Genomic DNA, 23276 nt, shown 5'->3' on the forward strand with positions numbered 1-23276 from the left:
ATACATAACATTTCCAAGTCAATACTTTATAAAATTTACAAGAAAAACTTAGAGAAAAATTCTTATGGTGCTTCGGTTTTAAACAAACAAAAGACCAACAAAATGGGTTGATGCTCAATAAAGAGAAAAATTCTTATGGTGCTTCGGTTTTAAACAAAAAAAAAAAAAAAAAGAGACCAACAAATTGGCTTAATGCTCAAGGAATAGGAACTATATAACGAGTTTGAGAGGTTAAGAAAAACAAGGGAAATTTCCATTCTTAAACTCAACAAACTTCACATGCAAAGATAGATCAATTTTTAAAACACATTTTCCTAAAATATAGTAAAAATTTAGACTTAAATTTAAACAAAAACAAAAGAAATTCATGGAAAATCACCAGGCGAGCTCTTGGGTTTAGGGACTCACCAAAACCAAAAACTTTCATTTATCAAGCTTTGCCATCTTCAACATGTAAACCATGATCAAACCTATAAACTAACTTATTTAAAACATAAAACCAAATCCAACCAAAAATTTCATAGAATTACAAACAAAAATTGAAGAACAAGCATGGAAAGTTCTCAATTTTGAAGAGGACCAAAAGTAGAACAAATTTTGTTCTGAAAACTCAAATATCCATTATATGCAACACAAGATCAACACTCCAACAACACTTACCCAAAACGTATACTTAAAATCCAAACAAAAATGAAAGGAAAGGAAAGTAAAGGAAAAATCATTTTTGAGTGCCTACAATTCTTGAGTTTACAAGCTCATCAACACACTTATATCTCACTTCAAAAAGTTCTACAAGATTCAACATGCAAAGCAAGAAAGTACTTATTCAAAGTACGAAACAAGAATCGAAGCAAATCTTAAGAAAACAAAACAAAAATCAAAGTAAAAACTCAAAGAATCCTTTAGGTAACAAGAAGAGAAAACACAAGGTTTTAACTCAAACAAAACTCAAGAATCAAGTTGTGTGACCCATGTAAAATTGTTGGACCTACATGGAATTTTTGACATGTGGAAGAGCATTCTAGAGGAACAACTCCTTGAGGTTTAGTGTTGGGCTTAAAGGTCATTTGTTGAGTCTTGGAAAAACAACATTCATTTGGTATTCGGCCGAAAGGCATATTTTTGTAAGTTGGAAAAACATTTTTTATGTTAAGCCTAAAACTTGCCTTTTGAAGGAACAAGATTTTTAGCCAAACAAAATGTTGAGCCAAAGGGTAGCTTTTGAAGTTGGGATTAGAATTTTAATTGCACTATTTATCCTAATTGTTCAAAAAATATTCTTCTGGCCAAGATATAGTGGGTGAACGTCTTGGAATTGTTAGGCTAGAGGAATTCTTACATGTGAGTAAAAGTCTAATGCTAGTGGGTTTTCAATCAAGAAATATTATTGGTTTACGATTTTTAAGGGTAAGAATCCTGGTCCTATTGGGTTACACGTAAAAGAGTTGCAATTATATTAGAATTGAAGGTGGTTAGAGGTTATATAAAGAGGTCAAGCTTCAGATTTTGGAGACATCTCTCTATACACATACACATTCAAATACTCGAAAAACATAAATTCTCTCATATTAACATTCAAGTTTTTGAAGCATTCAAGCTTTTGGAGTCTCCAAATTTCCAGATTTTGTTTCAGATTTTTAATTTCTTATACTTATTCATCATTATTTCATTGGAATTTTGTTTTGTTTAAGTCCTTTTGATTGTCAAGGCAATAAAACATCCCATTGAAAAATAGTTCTGTATTTTCAAGCACAATTATTCGGAGGAATCAAATTTTGTGCATTATTTACTTTATTTATTTGCTTTGAATGTACTACAATTCAAAGGTGGTACGCTCTTATGCACTTAGGGACGTTGATTGTTGACTAAATAATCAACACAAGCCCTACATTCATGTGAACCAACGGGTTGAATAAGAAAGAGGAAGAAATGAAGAAAGTGGATCAAGATTTCAAGGGATGCGAGTGTGTGTTCTCGGGTTGGAGAGGAAAAAAAAAAAAAAAAAAAAAGAAAAGAAAAGAAGAAGAAATAAGAGAGAGAGAGAGGATTGAGAGAGTGGTCTTCGGGCTTGAGTGGAAGAAACGAGGCAATTGAATAAAAAAACGTGGAGTTGGAGTTTATATAGACAAGGGAGGTTGAGGGCAAAATGGTAATGTCAAAGTTATAAGAAGAAAGGTTAAAAATGACCCAATAAATCAAGATAATCATCACCCAAAGAATTTCCAAAATTAAAATTTTAAGATAAAAACAAATTTTCCAAGACCCAAAAATTATAAAACAATTGTTAAATTTTGCAAGCTATAAAAATAGAATTAATCATAGACCAATTACAAATAAGTTCTCAAAAATTATATGATAAAAGAATTCTTAGCTCCTAAGAAAATAATTTGGTACCAAAAATACACATAAAAATTAATGCAATAAGTATTTCTCCCATAAAATTGAAAAATCAAATCCAAATTTGTAGATTTTTAAACGAAACAAAAATTCAAAAAATTTACCCACCATTCTTACAGAGACTAATAAGAAATTCAAATTTACATGCACAAGCAGCATAAGATTTCTTGAAAATTAAGAAATAGAAAAATTTTAAAATTTTAAGGTGTTACATCGTTGTTGTCCAATTGTACGTATTCCAGTGCTGGGTTTCTAATCCATTATTTAATCGTTGAGGTAGTCAAATTAATAAACAACAAATTTGAGGACTTAAAACGCTGCCACCGATCTGATTGTTATCGACAAACGCTTAGAAAGACCATGGATTAATGATGCAAGAAACTCAGTGATCAACAACAATTAGCTTGCCCAATCAGAATTGAAAACTTTGTTGGGCTACCAAGCATGTAGTAATGGAGATCAACCTTCTCTATATGATGTAGCATAGAAAACAGTATTCTCAAAAAAGTTGATTTACATATAAGTGTTAAGAAGAAGCTCAGTATTTTTAATAAAGCCACTTCAACCTATTGAACTAGCATATATATCTTTTTATCAAAAATGATTTAGCATATGCACATATATATATATATATATATACAGTTCGTTTATGGTGCGGACGGTTCTCATACGGACCACAGTATTGGTGACAGTTTTTTATAGTATTGGTGATGATTTTTTAAAAAACTGTCGTTAATACTATAAAAAACCGTCACTAATACTGCAGTCCTCATGCGGACCGTTTTTACCATAGAATTTCCATATATATATATATATATATATATGTATACATGAACTTAATTAGTTATTTACTGTTTTAGCTTCAAAAAAAATTAGAAAAAAATTAAAAAATTAAAATTAAAAAACAAAGAGATTAGAGGAGTGGGGAGGGGCACCCAAGTCATTAAAAGCTAGCTTTACCTGTAAAATTCAAAAATAAACATAATACATCTCAAGTAATCTCTCTATGTACCTTCTCTTTGATTAATTTATTCACTTCACCCAAACCATATAATAATGTTCTTGATCCCAACTCAAAGAAATATTTAAGTTATGTAATGTAGTAAAGAATTAATTTCAAGACCTCAACTTAAAGAAAACTTTTTATATAGTATTGAATACATAACGCCCATTTTTTTAATTGTTTGATTGAATACATAACAAAAATTTAAAAACAAAAGTTGATAAAATAAACAAAGAAATGATACGTATACTCTTCTCTTTCTTTGAATTGGTCTATATAATTTTTTTTTTTTACTTTTTTTTTTCTAAATATTAATAATATTATAATTATTGTCCTTCTTTCATGCATCCCTTTAACAACCTTTTTGGAATTACGCTTTTATTTGTGAAATTTTTCATAATTAGTTTTTCCTTTATATTTTTTAATAATTTATAATAAATTTTTTCTATATTAATGTTTCCTACTTATAACCTTTCAAACATAAATATGAGATTGTAGTTTTCTTTGTTTACTTTGCAGATAGTTTGGGTGTGGAGTAAATAATTTCAACAACAAATATGATGCGCAAAAGAGCTTCCTCTTCGCAAGGTCAACAAACCACCCCTGAATTTTTCAAAGTCCAAAAGGGCCAAAAAGACTATCATGTCCTCCAAATATACACACATTTTTGCATCACTTTCCACACCAAAGAGGAAAAGGCCCAATAGAAAACTAAATTCTTATGATTAAATGACGGTTAGATCAGGCAAAGTGGGACCCCATTTGATTGGGATTCACTGACGTTGATCATTACCAACCCCACGCCCACAAGAAATATTATGTGGACTCTAACGCATCACATGCCATACACGTTTCCACCTTATTACTCATTTGTTTTTCCACGTCAGCCAAACTGCTACGTGCCACATGTCGGCAAAGCCTTCTACTTGCCACGCGGCTTGTTTCAACACGTTCGGTGGACTTTTTATATTATTCCTATTTGGCATGTAAGGGCATTTCAGTAACTACGGTCATCGCAATAGCTCACTTAAATAATAATTTAGAAATCAAATATGCATTTAGGTTTTGACTAAAAATTTCTAGAATAACCATAATTTGCATTTATTCCATTGAGAGAGAGAGAGAGAGAGAGTTCGCTTAAAAATCATAATTGCTTGATTTTTTTTTTCAGAGAATAATTGTATGATATTTGGATTTTTATCCAATTATTTTTAAAAAAATAATAATTTAATTTTATAATATCTATATATATCGTGATTGCAGACAATATTTCATGTGGTTACCTTTATTAACTATTTAGTAATTTAGAATTATATTACAATTTTTTTTAAGCAATAGAATTATATTACTTTATAAAAAAAAGTTGAGTATTAATTTTTTTAGAACATAAAATTAATAATAATAATAATAGTAATAATAATTTTTGCACGATAGAAAGTCCCTAACCAATGGTTCCCATGCACTTGGATCCAGGAAGCCTTCAGAGTCAACGCGCTGGTTTGGTACACCTATCAACACAAACGATTTTCCAATTTGTTGGATGGTCATAAATATTTTGCGGTTCATTTCGAACCCATGTGGAGCCAAAAAAAATATATGTTTAATTCAAAAATAAACTGTTAGAAAATTAAATCTAAAATTCAAGCTAATAAAAGTACAAATTAAGCTCTTCTTCATACCAATTTGACTTCAATTAGACTAATAAATTAATTTCTACATGACTAATAAATTAATTTCTACATGCTAAGTATTTTTCTTGTATAATTAATTTATCAAATAAAAGCAATGATTTTTGAAGAAAAAAATAAAATTATATTTGCTTACTCTTCTCTTATGTTTGCTTAAATGAATCATGAAATCTTTCATTTTCTTCTTTTTTAAAATAAAAAATAAAAATTTCACACATATTTTTAATATTGTTTAGTCATGGTACATAATTAATTTGTTATAATAGGACAAAAATAAAGAATCAATCTTTTTTTCCATAAAAAAACAAAGTAAAGAATCAATTTAACATTCCACCACCAGTATAAATGATGCTGTATTAATAAGAAAATATATATTTTGTTGGATTTTGTTATCTATTACCAAGTATAATAATCGTGAATCAAATCATTATATGTAAATTATCAAATGGTATATAAATCCAATTGTGTACCCATAATTTATTTTAAAATCAGCACCATTATAGGATAAAATTTAATTATTTCTAATAGTTTAAAGAAAAACAACATACAAGAGTATACAGCCTTTTTTTTTTTTTTTTTTTTGCTATATTGCAAGTCAAACTAATTAGAAGATCTACTAATTATTTTGTTTTCTCCAATTTTTATAAAATAACTTTTATTAGAAAAAAATACTCCTCGAGGCAAAAGGAAAGAAATAAAATTTTGATTTTTGTGAATTTTGTTTTTAAATTCATTATAAATAAGTGCAACTAAAACTAGAAGAAAATTTACAGCTTAAATTCTCTCTAATTAAAACAAAAATCAATATGAAATATCATTTTAATTACATTTAGTTTTGTTACTAACTAATTGTATTAAATAATTATAGTTTTCTAATAAATATATATTAAAGAAATTAATTAAATAAATGTTATATTACTAAAATATTATATATGAATATTATAATTATAATAAATTTGATTACAAATAAGTGATAAATGAAGAAAAAATATTTAGATAACTGGGAAATAAACTAAAACCAAAATAAATATAAAACCAAAAAAAAAAAATGCAAAAAAGACCGTAAGGGAAGAGACGAAGGGGCAACATTATACTTTGGGGGATAAAATTGTAAATTGAAAATAAATTACTCAAAATATAAAAAAAGAAAAAAAAAATTGAGGGGGACACGAGCCACCGACCCAATGTGGTATCCCACTTGTCACAAATTATAATTGGCCTATATCCCAAAAAAAAAAAAAAAAAAAAAGAATTAGCCTTAAATTTAACTATACTTTTATAATCTAATTAATAAACAATTCCCGAGACATAAAAAAAAGAATAGTGAACAATATAGATTTGGTCAGGAATGATGTCAGTAAATCGTCAACTTTAAAACAGTCTTTTAACCTTATTGTAAAACCAAATTTGATTATTTCAAATAATTAAAAAATCAAAATAACATAAAATAAACATTTATATTATGTTTTTTTTTTTTTTAATATTTAAATAAACTCTTAAATCTCTTTCTACACAATTAAAATAAATAAATAAATAAATCTTGACAAAATCAGGGTCAGACAGACCCATTCCAACGCTTTGTCCTTCCCCTTCGTACATACATATACAAAGAAAAAACAGCTTCTACGCCTGGTCTTCTTCAATGGCGTATTTTTGACTTTCCGATTCTATCCCTCCCTTCTTTAAATAATTCCAGCACAATCCCAGCCTTGAGCCTTTCATTTCTTCTCCATCTACCTAGAAATTAGAATATCCAAATTCTAAAGATTAAAGACTTCAATTTTCTCTTGAGTTTTTATTTTTTTGTGTTTTGTTTTTTTGGGGTACGGTTTTCGTTGGCTGAATTGCGCCGTCAATCGGATGGAGACGAAGGAGGAGGACGCGAGGAACTCGGTGCTGAGTCAACTGGTTGAGTCGGTGAAGGCGATTTCCGAGTCGTCGGAGTGCCGCAACGCGTTCAAGAAGATTTGCGGGAATTTGGTACGGAGAGTGAAGCTGCTGAGCCCTCTTTTCGAGGAATTGAGGGACAGTGACAAACAAGTGGTGGGTGAAGAGGAAGTGAAGGCCTTTGAATCGCTGAGACTCGCTTTGGTTTCTACTAAGTTGCTTCTGGAGTCGGTCAACCAGGGAAGCAAGCTTTATCAGGTACGTGCTCTTTCTTCTTTTTGATCTCTGCTTTTCTCTCTCTCTTGGTTCTTTGATTTATAGGTTAATAAAAAAGAAAATAAAAGGAAATCAAAATTTGGGTTTTGCTGAAAAAATTAAAATATTCAGAAAAAAAAAATTGGAAATTTTTCCCTTTTTTTCTTTTTGTTTGGTTTTGTTAACTCCAAGGCATTAGATTATATAAAAAAGCTTTGTTTTGCGTACAACCAAATTATCAAATAAGATATCAAATGCGTTGTTTTGCGTACAATCAAATTATCAAACAAGACCTTTTTACCTGTACCTTTTTATTGGATTATTACTACCGACATCAAATGTGTTCTAGAGAAGAATAGTAAGCAGAATTTTTCAAAAATTTACTAAAACTGGAGATGAAGATTTTGTTTGGTTTCCTAACTATATGTTTATTAAATTATATAGAAAAGTTTGCAGTTGGTGTTAAAAAAAATTGCTGGTATTTTGGTTTGGATGTTCTTATAGATTAAACAGCTTTCACAGCCGAAAAGTTGGTACGGTTTCAATCTGTCAATTAGGTTGCATCTGCTCTCTCTATCCAGTTTTTTTCTGTTTTGGGTTCGGATCTTTTATTATAAACCGTGCAGCTGCATAGTTTTTGTGCATCCTTTGATTGTTTATTCACTTTTTTAGTTTTTTTCTCTATATCATTAAAGATTTATAAAATAATTACTCGGTGCTGTGTTATTTATTTACCCTTTTCCTTTTTTCTTTTTCTTTTTTTTCTTTTTTTTTTTAAAGGCTTTTCATAGGGACGAGATTGTAAATAAGTTCCACCAAATGACAGAACAACTAGAAGCAGCATTGAAGGAGATTCCTTACGATAAACTCCCTATATCAGATGAAGCTCGAGAACAGGTATTGTTACAACCCAAGAAATTTTCAAAGTTGGTATAAACAACAAGTTTATTCCTATTTCTGCTTGTTGTCAGTTATAATTTTATTTAGTTCTAGATCAAAAAGTTACATATTAGACTTAGAAGTGTTTAAGGAAGTTCTAACCTCTATTAACTTGTTTCAGATTGAACTTGTGCATGCTCAATTCAAAAGAGCTATAGAAAGAAAGGAATCATTTGACTCACAACTAGAGATGGATTTAGATGTGGTCGAGAAAGAAAAAGAGCCAGACCCTGCAACTCTTAAAAGACTTTCAGAAAAGCTGCATCTTAAGACAATCTGTGACCTGAAGAAAGAGTCACTTGCTTTCCATGAATTGGTTATTGCAAGTGGTGGAGATCCTGGAGAGTCATTTGAACGGATGTCATCAATACTGAAGAAGTTAAAGGATTGTGTACTATCGGAAAATCCAGTGGATGACACCTGTAAAGGTGATCAGACCTCGATTAAGCACAGATCTCCTGTTATCCCAGATGATTTTAGGTGCCCAATATCTCTCGAATTAATGACAGATCCAGTCATTGTCTCTACTGGACAGGTATTATACATTCTCCTTCATAAGCTACAGTCTTGTGTATGTAGTGATTGTAAATTTGTAATTAAGTGCCACTTCCTTTTCGTAGACATATGAACGGTCCTGTATTCAGAAATGGCTGGAAGCAGGACATAAAACCTGTCCCAAGACCCAGCAGTCACTAATGCACACAGCCTTAACACCTAACTACGTTTTGAAAAGTCTAATTGCTTTATGGTGTGAGAACAATGGTGTTGAGCTGCCAAAAAAGCAAGGGAATTGTAAAAGCAAGAAAAATGGAAGCAAATTTTCTGACTGTGATAGAGCTGCTATTGCTGCCTTATTAGAAAAATTAGCTAATGGGAATCCAGAAGAACTAAGATCAGCTACTGGTGAGCTCCGCTTGCTTGCAAAGAGGAATGCGGATAATAGAGTTTGTATTGCTGAGGCAGGAGCCATTCCGCTCCTTGTTGAACTGTTATCCTCCCAAGACCTACGTACTCAGGAACATGCAGTTACAGCTCTTCTCAACCTTTCGATAAATGACAGTAACAAGGGAACTATTGTAAATGCAGGAGCTATACCTGATATAGTAGATGTGTTGAGAAATGGCAGCATGGAGGCTAGAGAAAATGCAGCTGCAACGCTTTTCAGTTTGTCTGTCATTGATGAGAACAAGGTCGCAATAGGAGCCGCTGGGGCTATCCCAGCTCTTATAAATTTGCTATGTGAGGGGACTCCAAGAGGTAAAAAGGATGCTGCCACAGCTATTTTCAATCTTTCGATCTACCAGGGCAACAAGGCCAGAGCCGTTAAGGCTGGTATTGTAGTTCCGTTGATGAGATTGCTGAAGGATGCAGGAAGTGGTATGGTGGATGAGGCACTAGCAATCTTGGCCATTCTTGCCAGCCATCAAGAAGGGAAGATGGCAATTGGTCAAGCTGAGCCAATCACTATATTGGTTGAGGTTATACGAACTGGTTCCCACCGTAATCGGGAGAATGCAGCCGCTGTATTATGGTCATTGTGTACTAGTGACCAGCAACAGTTGAAGCTAGCAAAGGAGCTTGGTGCAGAAGAGGCATTGAAAGAACTGTCAGAAAATGGTACTGACAGGGCCAAGAGAAAAGCTGGAAGTATTTTGGAAGTCCTCCAACGGCTTGAAGGTAATTGTTAATTCATGAAGATGAGGACCGTGTTTTAAGTAATTCATTTGCAGTCTTATATAAGGTGAAGAAAGAGTAGTCGGTAGGTATAGTGGGAATTGACATGGGGAAATTATTGTATTGTTTGTATTACCATATAGTTAGGCGCTTAAATTGTGTTAATGAAGGGATAAATGGGGAGAGAGTGGCTTAAGTTTTACAAGATGGTTGAATTCAGGTGTTCAAGGACATTATTGATAGTGATAGGAAGGTTCTCACCTGAAAAAAATGCGAAGAAAAAAGGGTTTTTTAGGTCATCGACTCCTTGCCCTGATCAGCTATAGGAGGAATAGGTGCTTAAATTATCGTGCCCCTTATACAGAAGACTAAAAAGGTTACTTTTGCTTGGATTAGGGACATAAAAGTTGACGGTGGAAGAACCTAACTTCACAATTCTGCCTGTTGTCATGCCTCCTTTACCTTCTGAACATCATTTTCATCCATGGTAACAAAAAAATGGTGCGTCTGATTTTGTAAAAGTTCGTGTTTCATATCTGTAAATAGCAGCATTTTAAGTAAATGGTAATGCTAGATTTATCAAATTAAATTTGCCAAATGATGTGGAATATAAGGTAACAGCATTTAACTGATTTTATTTATTTATTTATCTATTTAAAAATTTATTTTTTTCATAGTTAAATTATATTTAAGTTATAAAAATATATCAATTAATAATAATATCATTTGATAAATAAATTGAATAACCATTTTAATACTTACAGTTCAAAATGTCAATTCTTTATCTGAAAAAAAATAATATATATATATATATATATATGTATACATATATATAGAGTAAATTGTCATTTGATTATCTCCGTACATCTTATATTACTCGAAATTATAAAAGTTTTCAACAAGCCGTTGAGGCTCTGCCCACATTGTTTATATAAAAATTAATCATGTGAAATAAATTTAATTGGTAAATCTTTTAAAAATATTATAAATTTGAAATACAAAATGATAGAGAAATTATTATAAATATATAAGAGATAGTATTATGAATGATAAAAAATTATATATAAAAGTTAATTTTTATATATAAAGAAACTAAAGATTTTATACATTCATAAATCATTTACTTTATATGTGATGTTTAATTAATTTTCAATCGGTTATTTTAGTCTATTTTAATTTATAACGTAACAAATTATAAACTTTGACAAGCAAAACTAAACACGTTATCGTGCGCTAAATCTTTTATTATTATTATTATTATTACTATTATTCCAATAAATAGAAAAGTACTATGGAAATAATTCAAATAAAATTCATCTTTTAAACTCAATTTATACCAACTTGACAACAAACTACAAATATTAATCTTTTGACACTAAGAAAAAAGAAATAAAAATATATATATAAATGTGTGAAAGTCAAAATAAATAAATATACAAGCAGTTAAAAGTCAACCCAACTTCTCCACAAACGATTCGGTCAAGGTATGGCCGCTGACGATATTTGTTGTCCCAATAATCAAATCGTACGCCATTGCTTCCTGCAAGACATAAAGTCATCTTAAATAGGTCTAACAATAAAATAGAAACAACATGATTTTTAACTGGTCAACTAGTCCGTGTTGAAATGATAATAATAAAACAGTTCTGAAAAACTCTCATTGAATATGTAAAATGATTGCTTTCAGTTACCATATGCTCTTCAGATATAAGCAATACAAGGATCTTTCAGTTACACAGCAATACTATGATTAAGTTCTAGTTCATAGATATTTTCAATCAAGAAGTTGAATGCTTCGAAATTTGACAAAGAAATAATGCATGACACGTCGAATTACTTACATAATTATAATTAGAATGTGCTTAACCAAGCTGATATGGCAATTGTATGATTATGCCACTTTAAGCAATACGAAGTATGACTTGACATCATTTTATAGTGTAAAGCCTCTTCCTTGAAAGTGAACAAAGATGGTTCTAAACCATGTGTTGAACAATGAATGTAGTAAAGATGGAGACAACAAAAAATTCTATGCTAGGGTGTTTTGAATATACTTTGAAGCTGCTGCAGAAAAGATTTTTCTAATCAAAGGAGATCTCATAGACTCGTAACAATTAATATACCTGAGAACACAGGTATCGAAGAGCAGCAATCTCAGCAAATGTTACACCTCCAACAAAGACAACAAGAACCAGGGAGCGCCTTCCATCAGCTACCCTGTGATTTGTCCAAAGAAGTATCAGTAACTAGCGACCATATGGACAGACCCAAGTGGAATTTTCCAGCAGAACTTCAGCCCCCAAACAAAAAAAAAAAACAAAAATGCAAACATTGGTAGAAACAGTTTAAGCAACGGAAGTATCAATTTATTAACAAATTTAGACAGATACCATAAAAAGAATGGATTCGACAAACATCAGAAAGTTTATAATCCTACATTCTAACTATTCAAAATTGTTTCTTATCAACTAACAAACTTCAATGCTTGTGATTTTAAAGTGGTTCTTTACAAAGAAAAATAACCCAACACGCTAAAGAAATAATAATATATCAAGAAAAAACAATACTTGTAGCAGTATCCCATAAAATAGGTTGACACATACTTGTCCATACTGGCTGAAGCACCCTGTAAAGTGTCCAACGATGGACTACTTGAAAATCTTCCCTGTAAAAATAGTATGGCATATCAAAATTAATAGATGCAGCAGTATAACAAATAAGAAAGAAGGGCTATGGTAGCTGTAGAATCAACAAGAAAGAACCACTTACAAATAGAAACTATAGACCAATATATCAAGAAGGATTGAAAGAAAACTTGCGAAAAAATAAAAAAATAAATAAAAAATAAAAGTGAAGAATAATCCAAGAGGATTAACTGACTCGCTTTTTATCTGAATGAGGTCCAGGCAACAGCTTCAAAATTTCTTCAATTGGACGCCTGAACAGTCAAATTTCACATTAAAGAGGGACGGAGTCATTCATGTAGCCATGGATGCTATAATAATAAAGTCCAGTAAGTCAACATTGAAGAAAGATTAGATTTGAAGAAAAATAAGCTGGACAGAAAACCTCCAGAAGTGGCATTCCAAAAAAAGAGCATAGCAATGTCATAAAATGCCACACAATTCAGAACCAAATATGGTGAAAAAATCTTCATATGGCTGACAAATTAAATGAAGCTAAGTAATGAACACTAGTGGTTTATGGAATGCAATAAACGGTAAAAAAAATTACACTTTCTATGTACACCAATTTCAAAGCTTCAGCCTATATAATGAAAGGAAATTAGAGTTAAAAAGAGTTGAAGTTAAATAAAAAGCATAAAATTTAGGTTGCAGAGAAGAAAAAACAAAAGCATTGAGGCCCATAGAATTTTCAGCTTAACAGAATTAATGTTGAAACACTTAAAACCGAAATAACATATAACAATGGGCTACTAAATTAGAATTGAGATCATCTAAAACTGTTATTAAAGCAGAAAATCCTATTCCACAAATACCATAACCAATAAATGGAAAGAAAACCGTCAAGGAATACTGTGATTTTGCCAGGTGTTAAAATTAAGTTCATATTAAAAGTTTCATTTAACGAATAATACTTTATGTGGTGATAAGAGAATTACTGTTGTTAAATTCTCCTTAGCATCCTTTGTTTTTAACATCTTAACTTTTCTTGATAATATATTTTATTTGTTCTAAAAAAATTTATTTCCAACATTGTAAGACGTTTTTATCAAACCTATTGTGAAAATGTAAATTCATAAAGTTAAACGAGTAGATTTAGAAATTTTATTTTCATCACTTATAATGCTTCAACATTCTAGGGTTAATACACAACCAAGAGATATACAACATAAACAACATTATTCTTCAAGAGATAAAAGACCGAAACTTGCTTGCTCAGAACAAGAATTAGTATGTATTATGTAATTAGAGCACAAAAAATAATTAACCTCACCATCCAGATCGAACAGCATGCTGGACAAGGCGAATACTAAGAGGTGCGTATCCAGAAAAGACATAGGAAATATCACTGGGGCTGTGATATTATCAAACAAGTACAGAAATTAGAGAGAATGGACTAATAAGAAATTATAAGTAAATGAAACAAGCTAGAAATAATATACTCATAACTTATTAGGTCCAAAAACTGCATGAAGTGTCTTAGTCCTGTAAAAACTTGAATGAGCCATAATGGATATGAAAAGGTTCTAAACACTGCAGGATGTGCTTCAGTGTCAAAAACTAGAATAAGCCTTAATGTATTTGAGAGGCTTGAATATAAGTATTTACAATATATCGATAGTTTGAACAGGTCAATAATGCAGGCTATATTCGGTGTATCAATAAGGGCACAACAGAATAAGGTAGACAATCCATATCAAAACTTAGAAAATAAAGAAACTTGGTATCTACAGAAACCAAGAGTAATCCAGAATCTAAATAATGATTTGTTAACTAGAAAATTCAATGACAAATTGTCTGAAATCCTGTTATATAGGACGAAGTGAATTGGACCATATTAACTTACAAGAATAGCATAGCAATATATCATACAAATGCAAAAATTATAGTACAGTTATCCACTTCAATGAAACTATGGGCTGCCGCCTATGTTAGACCAAGGCTCTAAAAATACTTTGTTTATTACCTAATATACAACTTTGTAGTAGATACAGACAGATCCAAAAGGCTAAGAATAATACTTGGCTGTGTCAGTGTCATCAACTACAAGCTGCAGAGCACGTTTGACTGTCGGCCAGTTGCTTTTGGACTCCTGAATGGTTCAGATGATGCATAATGAATCATCTTATATTACAATAAACAAAATTTGTTAAATGAGCAATGCAGATAAAAAAATAAATGAACCTGTTTTTTCAGCAATCCAGCTTTTTCTAAGTTATTCAAAGTACCGACGTGCTCAAATCCATAACTGTGGAGTAGTTCTCTCCTAAACAAGAATATGAAAATCTTAAATTATCTATATGATACAAAAAGTTGCATTTTAATGCAACTTGATGGTAAACTGTACAAACTAACTTAAAACATATATGAAAAATGTCATTCTTGCCTCAAATAGTCAAAATTCTTTTTAGGTAATCCTGAATTTGTTATAGAAAATAAGATGAGAAGTCGTAGGACATTTATCAGTGGTTCCTGCTTATGGATCATTTCTTCAATGTACTCAAAGCATCTGCATTCATCAACTATATTTAGTTTCATGGCTGTAAAATTTCAATGCTGTCCACATGTAAGTTTCCAGCAGCAGTGTAAATTCTCTTACATGTCATAACTCTGAGCCTCAACCATAGTGTGTTCCATGTCAAGTTGCGCAAGAAATGATGGCTTCGATGTAAAAGTTGATAAATACTGAGCAAGATTTATGTGCCTCTAAAGAAATAAAATGCAGCAAATTAGAAACCAAACTCATATTGTAGAACCCCAAAAAATAACACATCAGAAAACACATACAGTCATTTCTGGCAATGAATTCAGCTTTTTGACAAAGTCCTTCAATTCAGAAACTGTCTGGGTCTGTATGCATTCAAATATAAATCAATCAGAACTACTTAACAACAACCACATATCAGCTTTAAGGCTGCTAATTAAGCTAGCAGAGACCACAAATAAATGTAGAAGAAACGGGTAGTTAGGTGCTGAACCATTCACTTACAGTGGTGCTCATCTCTGTATAATCCTGCTTCATGGATGTTGCTTTCTGGCGTAGAATCTGCAATCATACAACAGATAGCAACTAATAAATTGGAACTTCAAGAGATGATCTTAATGAAACAAAAAAAGAGACATTTGGAACGAAAAATAAATAAATAAATAAAGGAAAAATGAAAGAATGACACAAATAACAAGAAAATCAATAAACAAATGTAAACTGGTAAAAACAGATCAACCTGGACAACAACTTCGAAGTTGAGATCCCGTATCTCCTTGAACAGCTTGTCACTATGTGATAACAAGAACAGTTAATAGATATGAAAGAAAGAGATAAAGAAGAAAATAGATGCTAAAATCAATTTGAAAAGTAAATATAAAGTCCAGCAGCCTAGATACCAAGCAGGCAATACCAGTTATTAGCTATTTTTGTCAAGGGAGTAGTAACTAAGGTAATAGGTATGGAATAATATTAATGACCAAAAAAAAGCATTGATTATTCTAGTCAAGTACAGCTCTAGGACTCATATTCATTAACCAAACCAAGAGACAGGCTGAGCTTATGTGATTACTAGTTAGTCAGACACCTTATTTTTGCATAGAAGGCAACAAAACAGGTTTGCCTCCAATTTCAATGAAAATTTAATATAGTAGGAGCATGATATACTTGCATTACATAAAAAAGTATATCAAATACAGACAACATTTTACCTTGAATTAAGCGGAACTTTGACTTTCTTTCCCTCTTGTTGGAGACCCATGATAGAAGCATCAAGCTCCACAGACCCATTATTAATGCCTAGAAACTGCACAGAATCTATTAGAAACAGCTTAACTAAATCCATTTAACCACAGGCTTCCGTTAAATTTCACAAAAAATGTACAATATCAAATTTGACCACAAATTTTTCATTAAAACAACGAAGAAATAAACTATTCAGCTTCTTTACAAATGGGTGCTCATACTACTGGAGGTCTAGTTGCCTCAATCGAGGAATGGAAAATTATGTTAATCTCTTAACATAACAAGTTCTGCATATACGCCTCCATAATTTTTCTCTCATCCAGGATTCGTCAGGGACAAAAGGATATGCATGTAAAAGCATTTACCCACGTAGCCTTAAAAAGAAAGGCATTGTCCTAGATAAATTGCTGACTGAGTGTCCAGGATGAGAGAACTACCATGTTTCTCCATATTCCCATAAATAACTTGAAAGAAGATTTTGCATTAAAAAAAATGGAGGAAAAAAAAAAAAATTTCTCTTGCATCCTCATGCTACTAGAGGTCCAACTGCCCTAATCTAAGTAGGGAAATTTATGTTAACCTCTCATCTTCTTTACAAGTTTTTGCATAAATGTCCATACTTCCATAAATAAAATAATAGACCTGCCCTCAAATTATATTTTCGTACCAACGTCTTCTCTTCAATACAAAATCTTTCAATTTGTTGCATCCATAAGAAAATTTCAAACTTTAAAAATAAATATCTAAATAAATAGAAGAAATTTCTAAAAAAGAGAGTACATTTGTAACAAATAAGAAACTGAAGGGAAGATATTTATAATTTCTAGAAACACCCAGGCATACTTGCAAAAGCTGTAAAATAAATAAAGACAATAATGTAAAATTTCTCATTTAGGTAATATGGATAGTAATGACTCAATTGACAGAATATGTAGACAAATCAGTAATCAAAGCCGTTGGAAAGATACTTAAAAGTTTTTATTAACCATGATAACTGAACTAATATAATGATATATAGTGGACAGCTAAATTTGATTATTACACCTACATTTGCTGCAACTGCTATGCTCATATTACTCAACTATCATGTCATACAACAAATTTTTAGATGCATAAAAATAGTGCTCCAATAAAACAATGGCTTACCTCATCGAGAAGCCCCTCATATGTTAGTTGAGAACACATAGGAGTGACCATGTCCACCTGCAGATATGGAAAAGTCACCTTTTGGTAAGACTACCAGAACTCATGATATATTTATCATCCTGAAAAAACACTAGAGCAGTAAACACAAAACCTAATACCCTCCAAATAAGTAATTGATATGCAAGAATATTATTCGACAATTTCTAATTCTTCTATATATCATTTTGTCAATAGCTATTAGATGATAAGAAATTAAAATAATGATTTAGTCTGAAATAAAATCTTTAATTATCCCTATACAAAGTTCAAAATCTTGATCGAATTCGAAACTCAGTATGGTTCCCTGTGTATCTTGATGCCTAATTTTCATTTTTCTTTTTTGTAGCAGTAAGTCGATGGTTGTGCTGAGTCTGTTGTATTTTTTCTAACCTAATTAGATAGCATTCTGGCACAGGGAATAACTAGTAGGACCATGATTTCTTATCCTTGGTAGGTTACTCTTAGATTTACTGGTTAATTCTTTTGTATCTAGACATCCCGAATTCTGAGTCTCTCTTGTGAAAATGAGCATGCTACATGTTATCTACAAATAAAAATCCATCTCTTCCTTTCTTCTATTGTATTTCTTAGTTTTTTCGACACCAAGCCTTTCCTAGCAATTTTACCTGGGTACTTAAGACTTCTAACTAATATTTTCCTACAATCCAAGCTCATTTAAGCTCAATCAACATAATTCTCCCTCGAAGTGCTAAGCTTTCCCTCATTGACTACTAACTAGTACTCTAAATCCCTTAAAACACTAAATAACTGTTTCGAATCCTGTTCAGCACCCCTACGCCTACCCCCCAAAAAAACTTGCTTTCCTCTCTCTAGTTGAATCCACAATCCCTCTTGTAACTTAGTGCAACAATCCATCTAAATAAGTCCTTGCCTTTTGCCAACACGGTACTTAATGATGATCCTGTACATCCCACCTTAAACACTACTGAAAAATCTGGATTCACTTAGTACATTTCAACAAAGCCCTCAAGATCATCTTTGCACAACCAACTCATACAATGTATCACAGATTCATTTTTACACCCTCAAACTTCAAAACCACATTACCTCAGCTATAGCCTGTGAAAAATGACTACGTAGCAGCATTACTTAACCAAGAGGTGCCATCTTACACTACTTCAGAATCAAAGTCTTCCAACCCACCTCACACAGGGAGCACCTAAATTATCAATGGGCATGTGCTCAAAAACCCAAGATTATCGTGCCAGTAATCTAGCATATGCTATGGTTTCAGAACTGAATACATTGAATGCCTAACAATCGTAAATTCATTATCAAGCCATAATAATTCTAATATATCTTCCATATTATACTAAATATGCAATATTAACCAGATGCATCTTACATATTCTACTGCAAAAAGTTTCATTATGAACTAAAGATATTAAAATATAACATGATGCGAGTGCAACTCACATCATATCATCTAACAAGAAGATGCCCCAAAAAAAAACCCAAAAAAAAAAAAAACATAAAAAAAAGGAAAAAAAAATAAGAAAAAAGATACATGAGTGTGTGAGCGAGAGAGAAATTTACCTCCCTATCTATAAGGATAAGTGTGTTTATCTCTGGCACAACCATCTGAAGTAAAAAGGAAGAGATAAGTGAGAAACAATCTAGGTAAAGGTTTCCCTCGTTCAAGGCTACAAAGATAACATTATATATTATGTGGAAGTGAATTTATTGCAAAACAATCTTGAAGCAACTTGTAATTACATCAGGTGAGTTAACAGGTTCCTCTGCTTGCATACGGTTTAAAATTTCAGCAACACTAACTGATGCTTTCCCTTTGGCCCTCACATTGGGTATTACCCCAAAAGAAAACTGCAATACAATAGCCAATTCATGAATTCAGGTTAATTGCAGAAATTACAATAGAACCATACTAAATAAATGCAATCACAAAAGTTTGTGGTTTCTATGGAAGTCTAGTTCTATAATCTCTTTATAAATTTTTAGTTCACATTTGAGGCTTCATCTTTAATGAGTCAACTGAACCAAACACATAATTAATAAGAAGCGCAAAGAAAAACCTCGAGTATTTATACAACCTCAAGCTTGTGAATGGCCTTTGCAATATGCCAAAGAGAGCTGGTATCACCATCAACTTGGCATTCCTACAAGGAAACAGTAAATAAACAAATTATTGAAAACAAAGAGTCAAAGACACCATACCTAATTCACAATGGATAAAAGTAGAAATTTCTGCCATACTTTGTAAGCAAGATCAAGTTCAAAAGATAAAACATCCTCATCCAATGGAACTATGTACAATGGGTACTCCCCTATGGTCAACAAGTGGTGGACCTTCTCCTCCTCAAGGATCTGCATGGAAAAACAATACCTTAAGGCATTTCCTAAGTGAATGCATGAAAGAATACCATTAAAGTGAAAACGTAAGCTATAGAAGAGAATCAATGGGCAAGAACTATTACCTTCTCACAACTAACTGCTCGGCGGGGCACAAAATAGACATAATATTCCCTCTGAAGACCTCTGGATATATCATTGTTAACATGGGAACTAATGAATTTCATCAAATTAAGCTGAGATCTGACAAGGTAAACCACTTTGGCAGCATCGGTTTGAATAGGTTCAGCTGAAAGATGTCGCAGTTCAACCCCATGCTCCTGTTTGTAATTAGCAGTTCAATGTGTACAATCTAAATTGTCAGATTATTTCCATCAATTTTTTCTCCATCGATTACAGCAGAACACAGTTTCCACAATTGAATCAATCCATACAACATTGATTTTATATCGAAGATGACAATTTTGTATGCAATCAGATGCAAATTCCTGAAATCTAAGAAGACGATGAGTACTAATTATTGCACAAACTTCTCATTACAACTAAATAATTTCAGCATAAGGGAAACAAAATGATCAGAATCAAAATTTTATTGAGATAAGCAGTAGAACAAAATCAGTAGGATAGAATTACCTTAAGAAGTGAAGTCTGGATAATCACTGAGAGAGAGCCACTAAACTTTTGATCGATGACCAAACACTTCTTTCCTCGAATCTATATGTTCCAAAATTGATTCAATACAATACACATACAATCATCGTACAAAATGTGAGCCCCACATTTCTTCCAATTATATGCAAGTAGAACACATATAAAATTATACATACAAAGAAAAAAAGTTAAATCTTTCATTGAACTAAGCCCGACACAAGTATTAGACCCACGGATGGGTATTTTATGTAATCAGCAAAACTTTCTAATAAACAAACGAGGAGATGAAAATATAGAAAATATATGTATATACATATATATACTATTTTTCTGTTTGATGTTGAACTTACATTCTTAAGGATGTTTATGAGCTCCTTCTGAGACTGTTCCCTGAAGTATATACACATATATTGAATTCCATAAAACCATATATATATATATATATATTAATTAAAGAAATGATTATTATATAGTTGCAGTGCAGCGAAATAAAAATTCCGTACCTTAGAGATGTGAGATTGAGAGGTGCGTTGTCTAAGTTGGGAATCTGAGCCATGGAAACGAAGCTTCAGCTTCTGTTGTGGAAACAGACAAACCTCTTTTTTATGTTCTAAGAAGATGAAGACGTTCGTTCAGTTCCCAAAACACAACGGCCATTGAAGGCTCCAAGCAACGATGAACGCCATGGAAATCGAGTCCGGCAACACCGACGAACAAATCCGACAACGTTTCGCCTATCGAGAGGTCCGACTAACCGACCCAACCGAACCGCTGCTGATTTCGATGCTTCAGTTTAAAGGGCTTTTTAGTAATTTCAAAAAAACATTTTGTAAACTGATATTTAGGTTGTGTGTAAAAAATACTTACTCTTTCTTTTTTTTTTTTTTTAAAAAAAAAAAAAAAAAAAACAAAAACAAAAAAAAACTAAAAATGAAAAGACAAAAGGCCTTTTGTGACGCTAATCGTCCATAAACTAGTTGGATCAAGCATATTAGTTCAGCCTGCCTTATAACATTAAAAAAAAAAAAGATTAAAAAAAAAAAAAGAAAAAGAAAAAGACAAAAGGCCTTTTATGACGCTAATCGTCCATAAACTAGTTGGATCAAGCATATTAGTTCAGCCTGCCTTATAACATTAAAAAAAAAAAAAGATTAAAAAAAAAAAAAGAAAAAGAAAAAGACAAAAGGCCTTTTATGACGCTAATCGTCCATAAACTAGTTGGATCAAGCATATTAGTTCAGCCTGCCTTATAACATTAAAAAAAAAAAAAGATTAAAAAAAAAAAAAGATTAAAAAAAAAAAAAAGAAAAAGAAAAAGACAAAAGGCCTTTTATGACGCTAATCGTCCATAAACTAGTTGGATCAAGCATATTAGTTCAGCCTGCCTTATAACATTAAAAAAAAAAAAAGATTAAAAAAAAAAAAGATTAAAAAAAAAAAAAGAAAAAGAAAAAGACAAAAGGCCTTTTATGACGCTAATCGTCCATAAACTAGTTGGATCAAGCATATTAGTTCAGCCTGCCTTATAACATTCTGGGTCAGACCAATACAATCTGCCTTATACCTTGAAACAGGGATAGACCAGTCCAGCCCCCAATTACAATTTGAGCATATCTGAGTACATTTGCCTTGTAACCTTCGGCTGTATTTAGTATGCAGAAAATCGGACTGAATCAACAAAACAAATCTAAATATTTGAATTGGATAGGATAGTATAGCACAGCTTTGTATTTGGTATATTTTGGAATTGAACAGTGGACTAATTAGCAGGATCCAATTGGAATAGATTATTTTATAATTATTTTTTTAATTTGTTTAAAAATAAAAAATTTAAATAATATATTTATATTTATAAAAAAATTATATTTAATTAAAGTTGTAAATTTATTATATTTAACTAAAGTTATTATAAATTTATACTTGTAAATGAAATTTGATTTGGATTGTTATAAATAAAAATTTAATTTTCTTTCTATTTCTTTTACTCTGGTTATTGAGAATTGAAATAAGACTTTTTGCCATCTTCATGTTGTCCTACTAGAATCATAAAAAAGATAAAACATAATAAAACAAAATTCTCTACATGTAGTAAAATAAAATCCTCTTTGAAATATTGGTATAGGTTTGCTAGTATGGCATCTTCAACTCTTCTACAACATCAAAAGGTCCATTGGAATTGAGTTTGTTTCCAGCAATACTTGGTAATTCAAAAAATTAAGTATGTACACTCGCCTAGAACAATGGTGTGTTGCCATTTTTGTCCGGACCCGTCCAGAATTCCTTTCCGGAACCCTAGACAAGCCCTGATCCCAGGAAAATACCACCGAACCTTCCAACGGAAAATCTGGCAGCACCTCCCCTAAGGGTAGGACTTACAAAAAATCACCTGCACTGAAAATACACTTCTATACTCATCCCCTTATTCCTCCCGCAAAACTACAAATTGATTCCACAATTTAAAGCACTTCATAACAATAGCAGTAAACCAGTGCATAAACAAAACATAAGTGTCTAAATAGTATACAGAGCTTTATGAAGTGCTAATCAACAGAAATACAACAAAGATGAAAGAAATAATACAACTGAAATGAATGAGTACAAAGGTACTTCTCGAAACACGATAGCAGCGGAAAATTGGTTCGCTCCGGAAGAACGTCTACCACCCCTTGCACCTAAGGAAATGGAACTTAAAAACGTGAGATGCTAATCATCTCAATGAATGACCCTAACTACTGAACACTTTTAATGATAATAATAATAATAATATAACAAATAAGGGAATTGAATTAATACCAACAATTAATAAATAAATAATAACAGTTGAAAATAATAATTTTTCCCTCAAAACTCTC

General features: G+C 31.6%; 2 protein-coding genes across 6 annotated transcripts; one reads left to right on the forward strand and one right to left on the reverse strand.

The window, feature by feature from the left end:
- Positions 1-6629: 6629 nt before the first annotated feature.
- On the forward strand, positions 6630-10432 carry LOC107425624 (U-box domain-containing protein 14). Its single transcript, XM_016035634.4, has 4 exons — positions 6630-7233; positions 8011-8127; positions 8291-8704; positions 8790-10432. The coding sequence occupies exons 1-4, from the start codon at positions 6949-6951 to the stop codon at positions 9855-9857; spliced, it is 1884 nt and encodes a 627-aa protein (XP_015891120.3). The 5' UTR covers positions 6630-6948; the 3' UTR covers positions 9858-10432.
- A 709-nt stretch (positions 10433-11141) lies between these two features.
- On the reverse strand, positions 11142-21278 carry LOC107425613 (vacuolar protein-sorting-associated protein 33 homolog). 5 transcript variants are annotated; one of them, XM_048478396.2, is made up of 23 exons: positions 20928-21276; positions 20775-20814; positions 20407-20487; positions 19899-20093; positions 19678-19788; positions 19515-19580; positions 19180-19287; positions 19000-19044; positions 17404-17460; positions 16224-16318; positions 15752-15803; positions 15517-15573; positions 15315-15377; positions 15127-15233; positions 14914-15036; positions 14712-14793; positions 14549-14619; positions 13977-14012; positions 13801-13881; positions 12724-12781; positions 12447-12508; positions 11967-12060; positions 11142-11383 (listed from the first exon to the last, which is right to left on the reverse strand). In XM_048478396.2, the coding sequence occupies exons 1-23, from the start codon at positions 20978-20980 to the stop codon at positions 11294-11296; spliced, it is 1827 nt and encodes a 608-aa protein (XP_048334353.2). In that variant the 5' UTR covers positions 20981-21276; the 3' UTR covers positions 11142-11293. The 5 variants fall into 5 exon arrangements, with proteins under 5 accessions (XP_048334353.2, XP_048334354.2, XP_048334355.2 ...); XM_048478397.2 differs by lacking the exon at positions 13977-14012 and having other exon boundaries at positions 20928-21274; XM_048478399.2 differs by lacking the exon at positions 11142-11383 and having other exon boundaries at positions 12720-12781; positions 20928-21278.
- Positions 21279-23276: the final 1998 nt, after the last annotated feature.

The sequence above is a fragment of the Ziziphus jujuba genome, chromosome 7 (genome assembly GCF_031755915.1).
Source record: "Ziziphus jujuba cultivar Dongzao chromosome 7, ASM3175591v1".
Taxonomy (NCBI): domain Eukaryota; kingdom Viridiplantae; phylum Streptophyta; class Magnoliopsida; order Rosales; family Rhamnaceae; genus Ziziphus; species Ziziphus jujuba.

Coding starts and splice junctions, on each gene's coding strand:
- LOC107425613 (XM_048478396.2), bottom strand. CDS start 20,980: ATGGCTCAGATTCCCAACTTAGACAACGCACCTCTCAATCTCACATCT. Junction 20,094..20,406: donor TCCAGACTTCACTTCTTAAG/GTAATTCTATCC, acceptor AATTACAAACAG/GAGCATGGGGTTGAACTGCG. Junction 12,782..13,800: donor CATGCTGTTCGATCTGGATG/GTGAGGTTAATT, acceptor TTGACTGTTCAG/GCGTCCAATTGAAGAAATTT.
- LOC107425624 (XM_016035634.4), top strand. CDS start 6,949: ATGGAGACGAAGGAGGAGGACGCGAGGAACTCGGTGCTGAGTCAACTG. Junction 8,128..8,290: donor CAGATGAAGCTCGAGAACAG/GTATTGTTACAA, acceptor AACTTGTTTCAG/ATTGAACTTGTGCATGCTCA. Junction 8,705..8,789: donor TCATTGTCTCTACTGGACAG/GTATTATACATT, acceptor TCCTTTTCGTAG/ACATATGAACGGTCCTGTAT.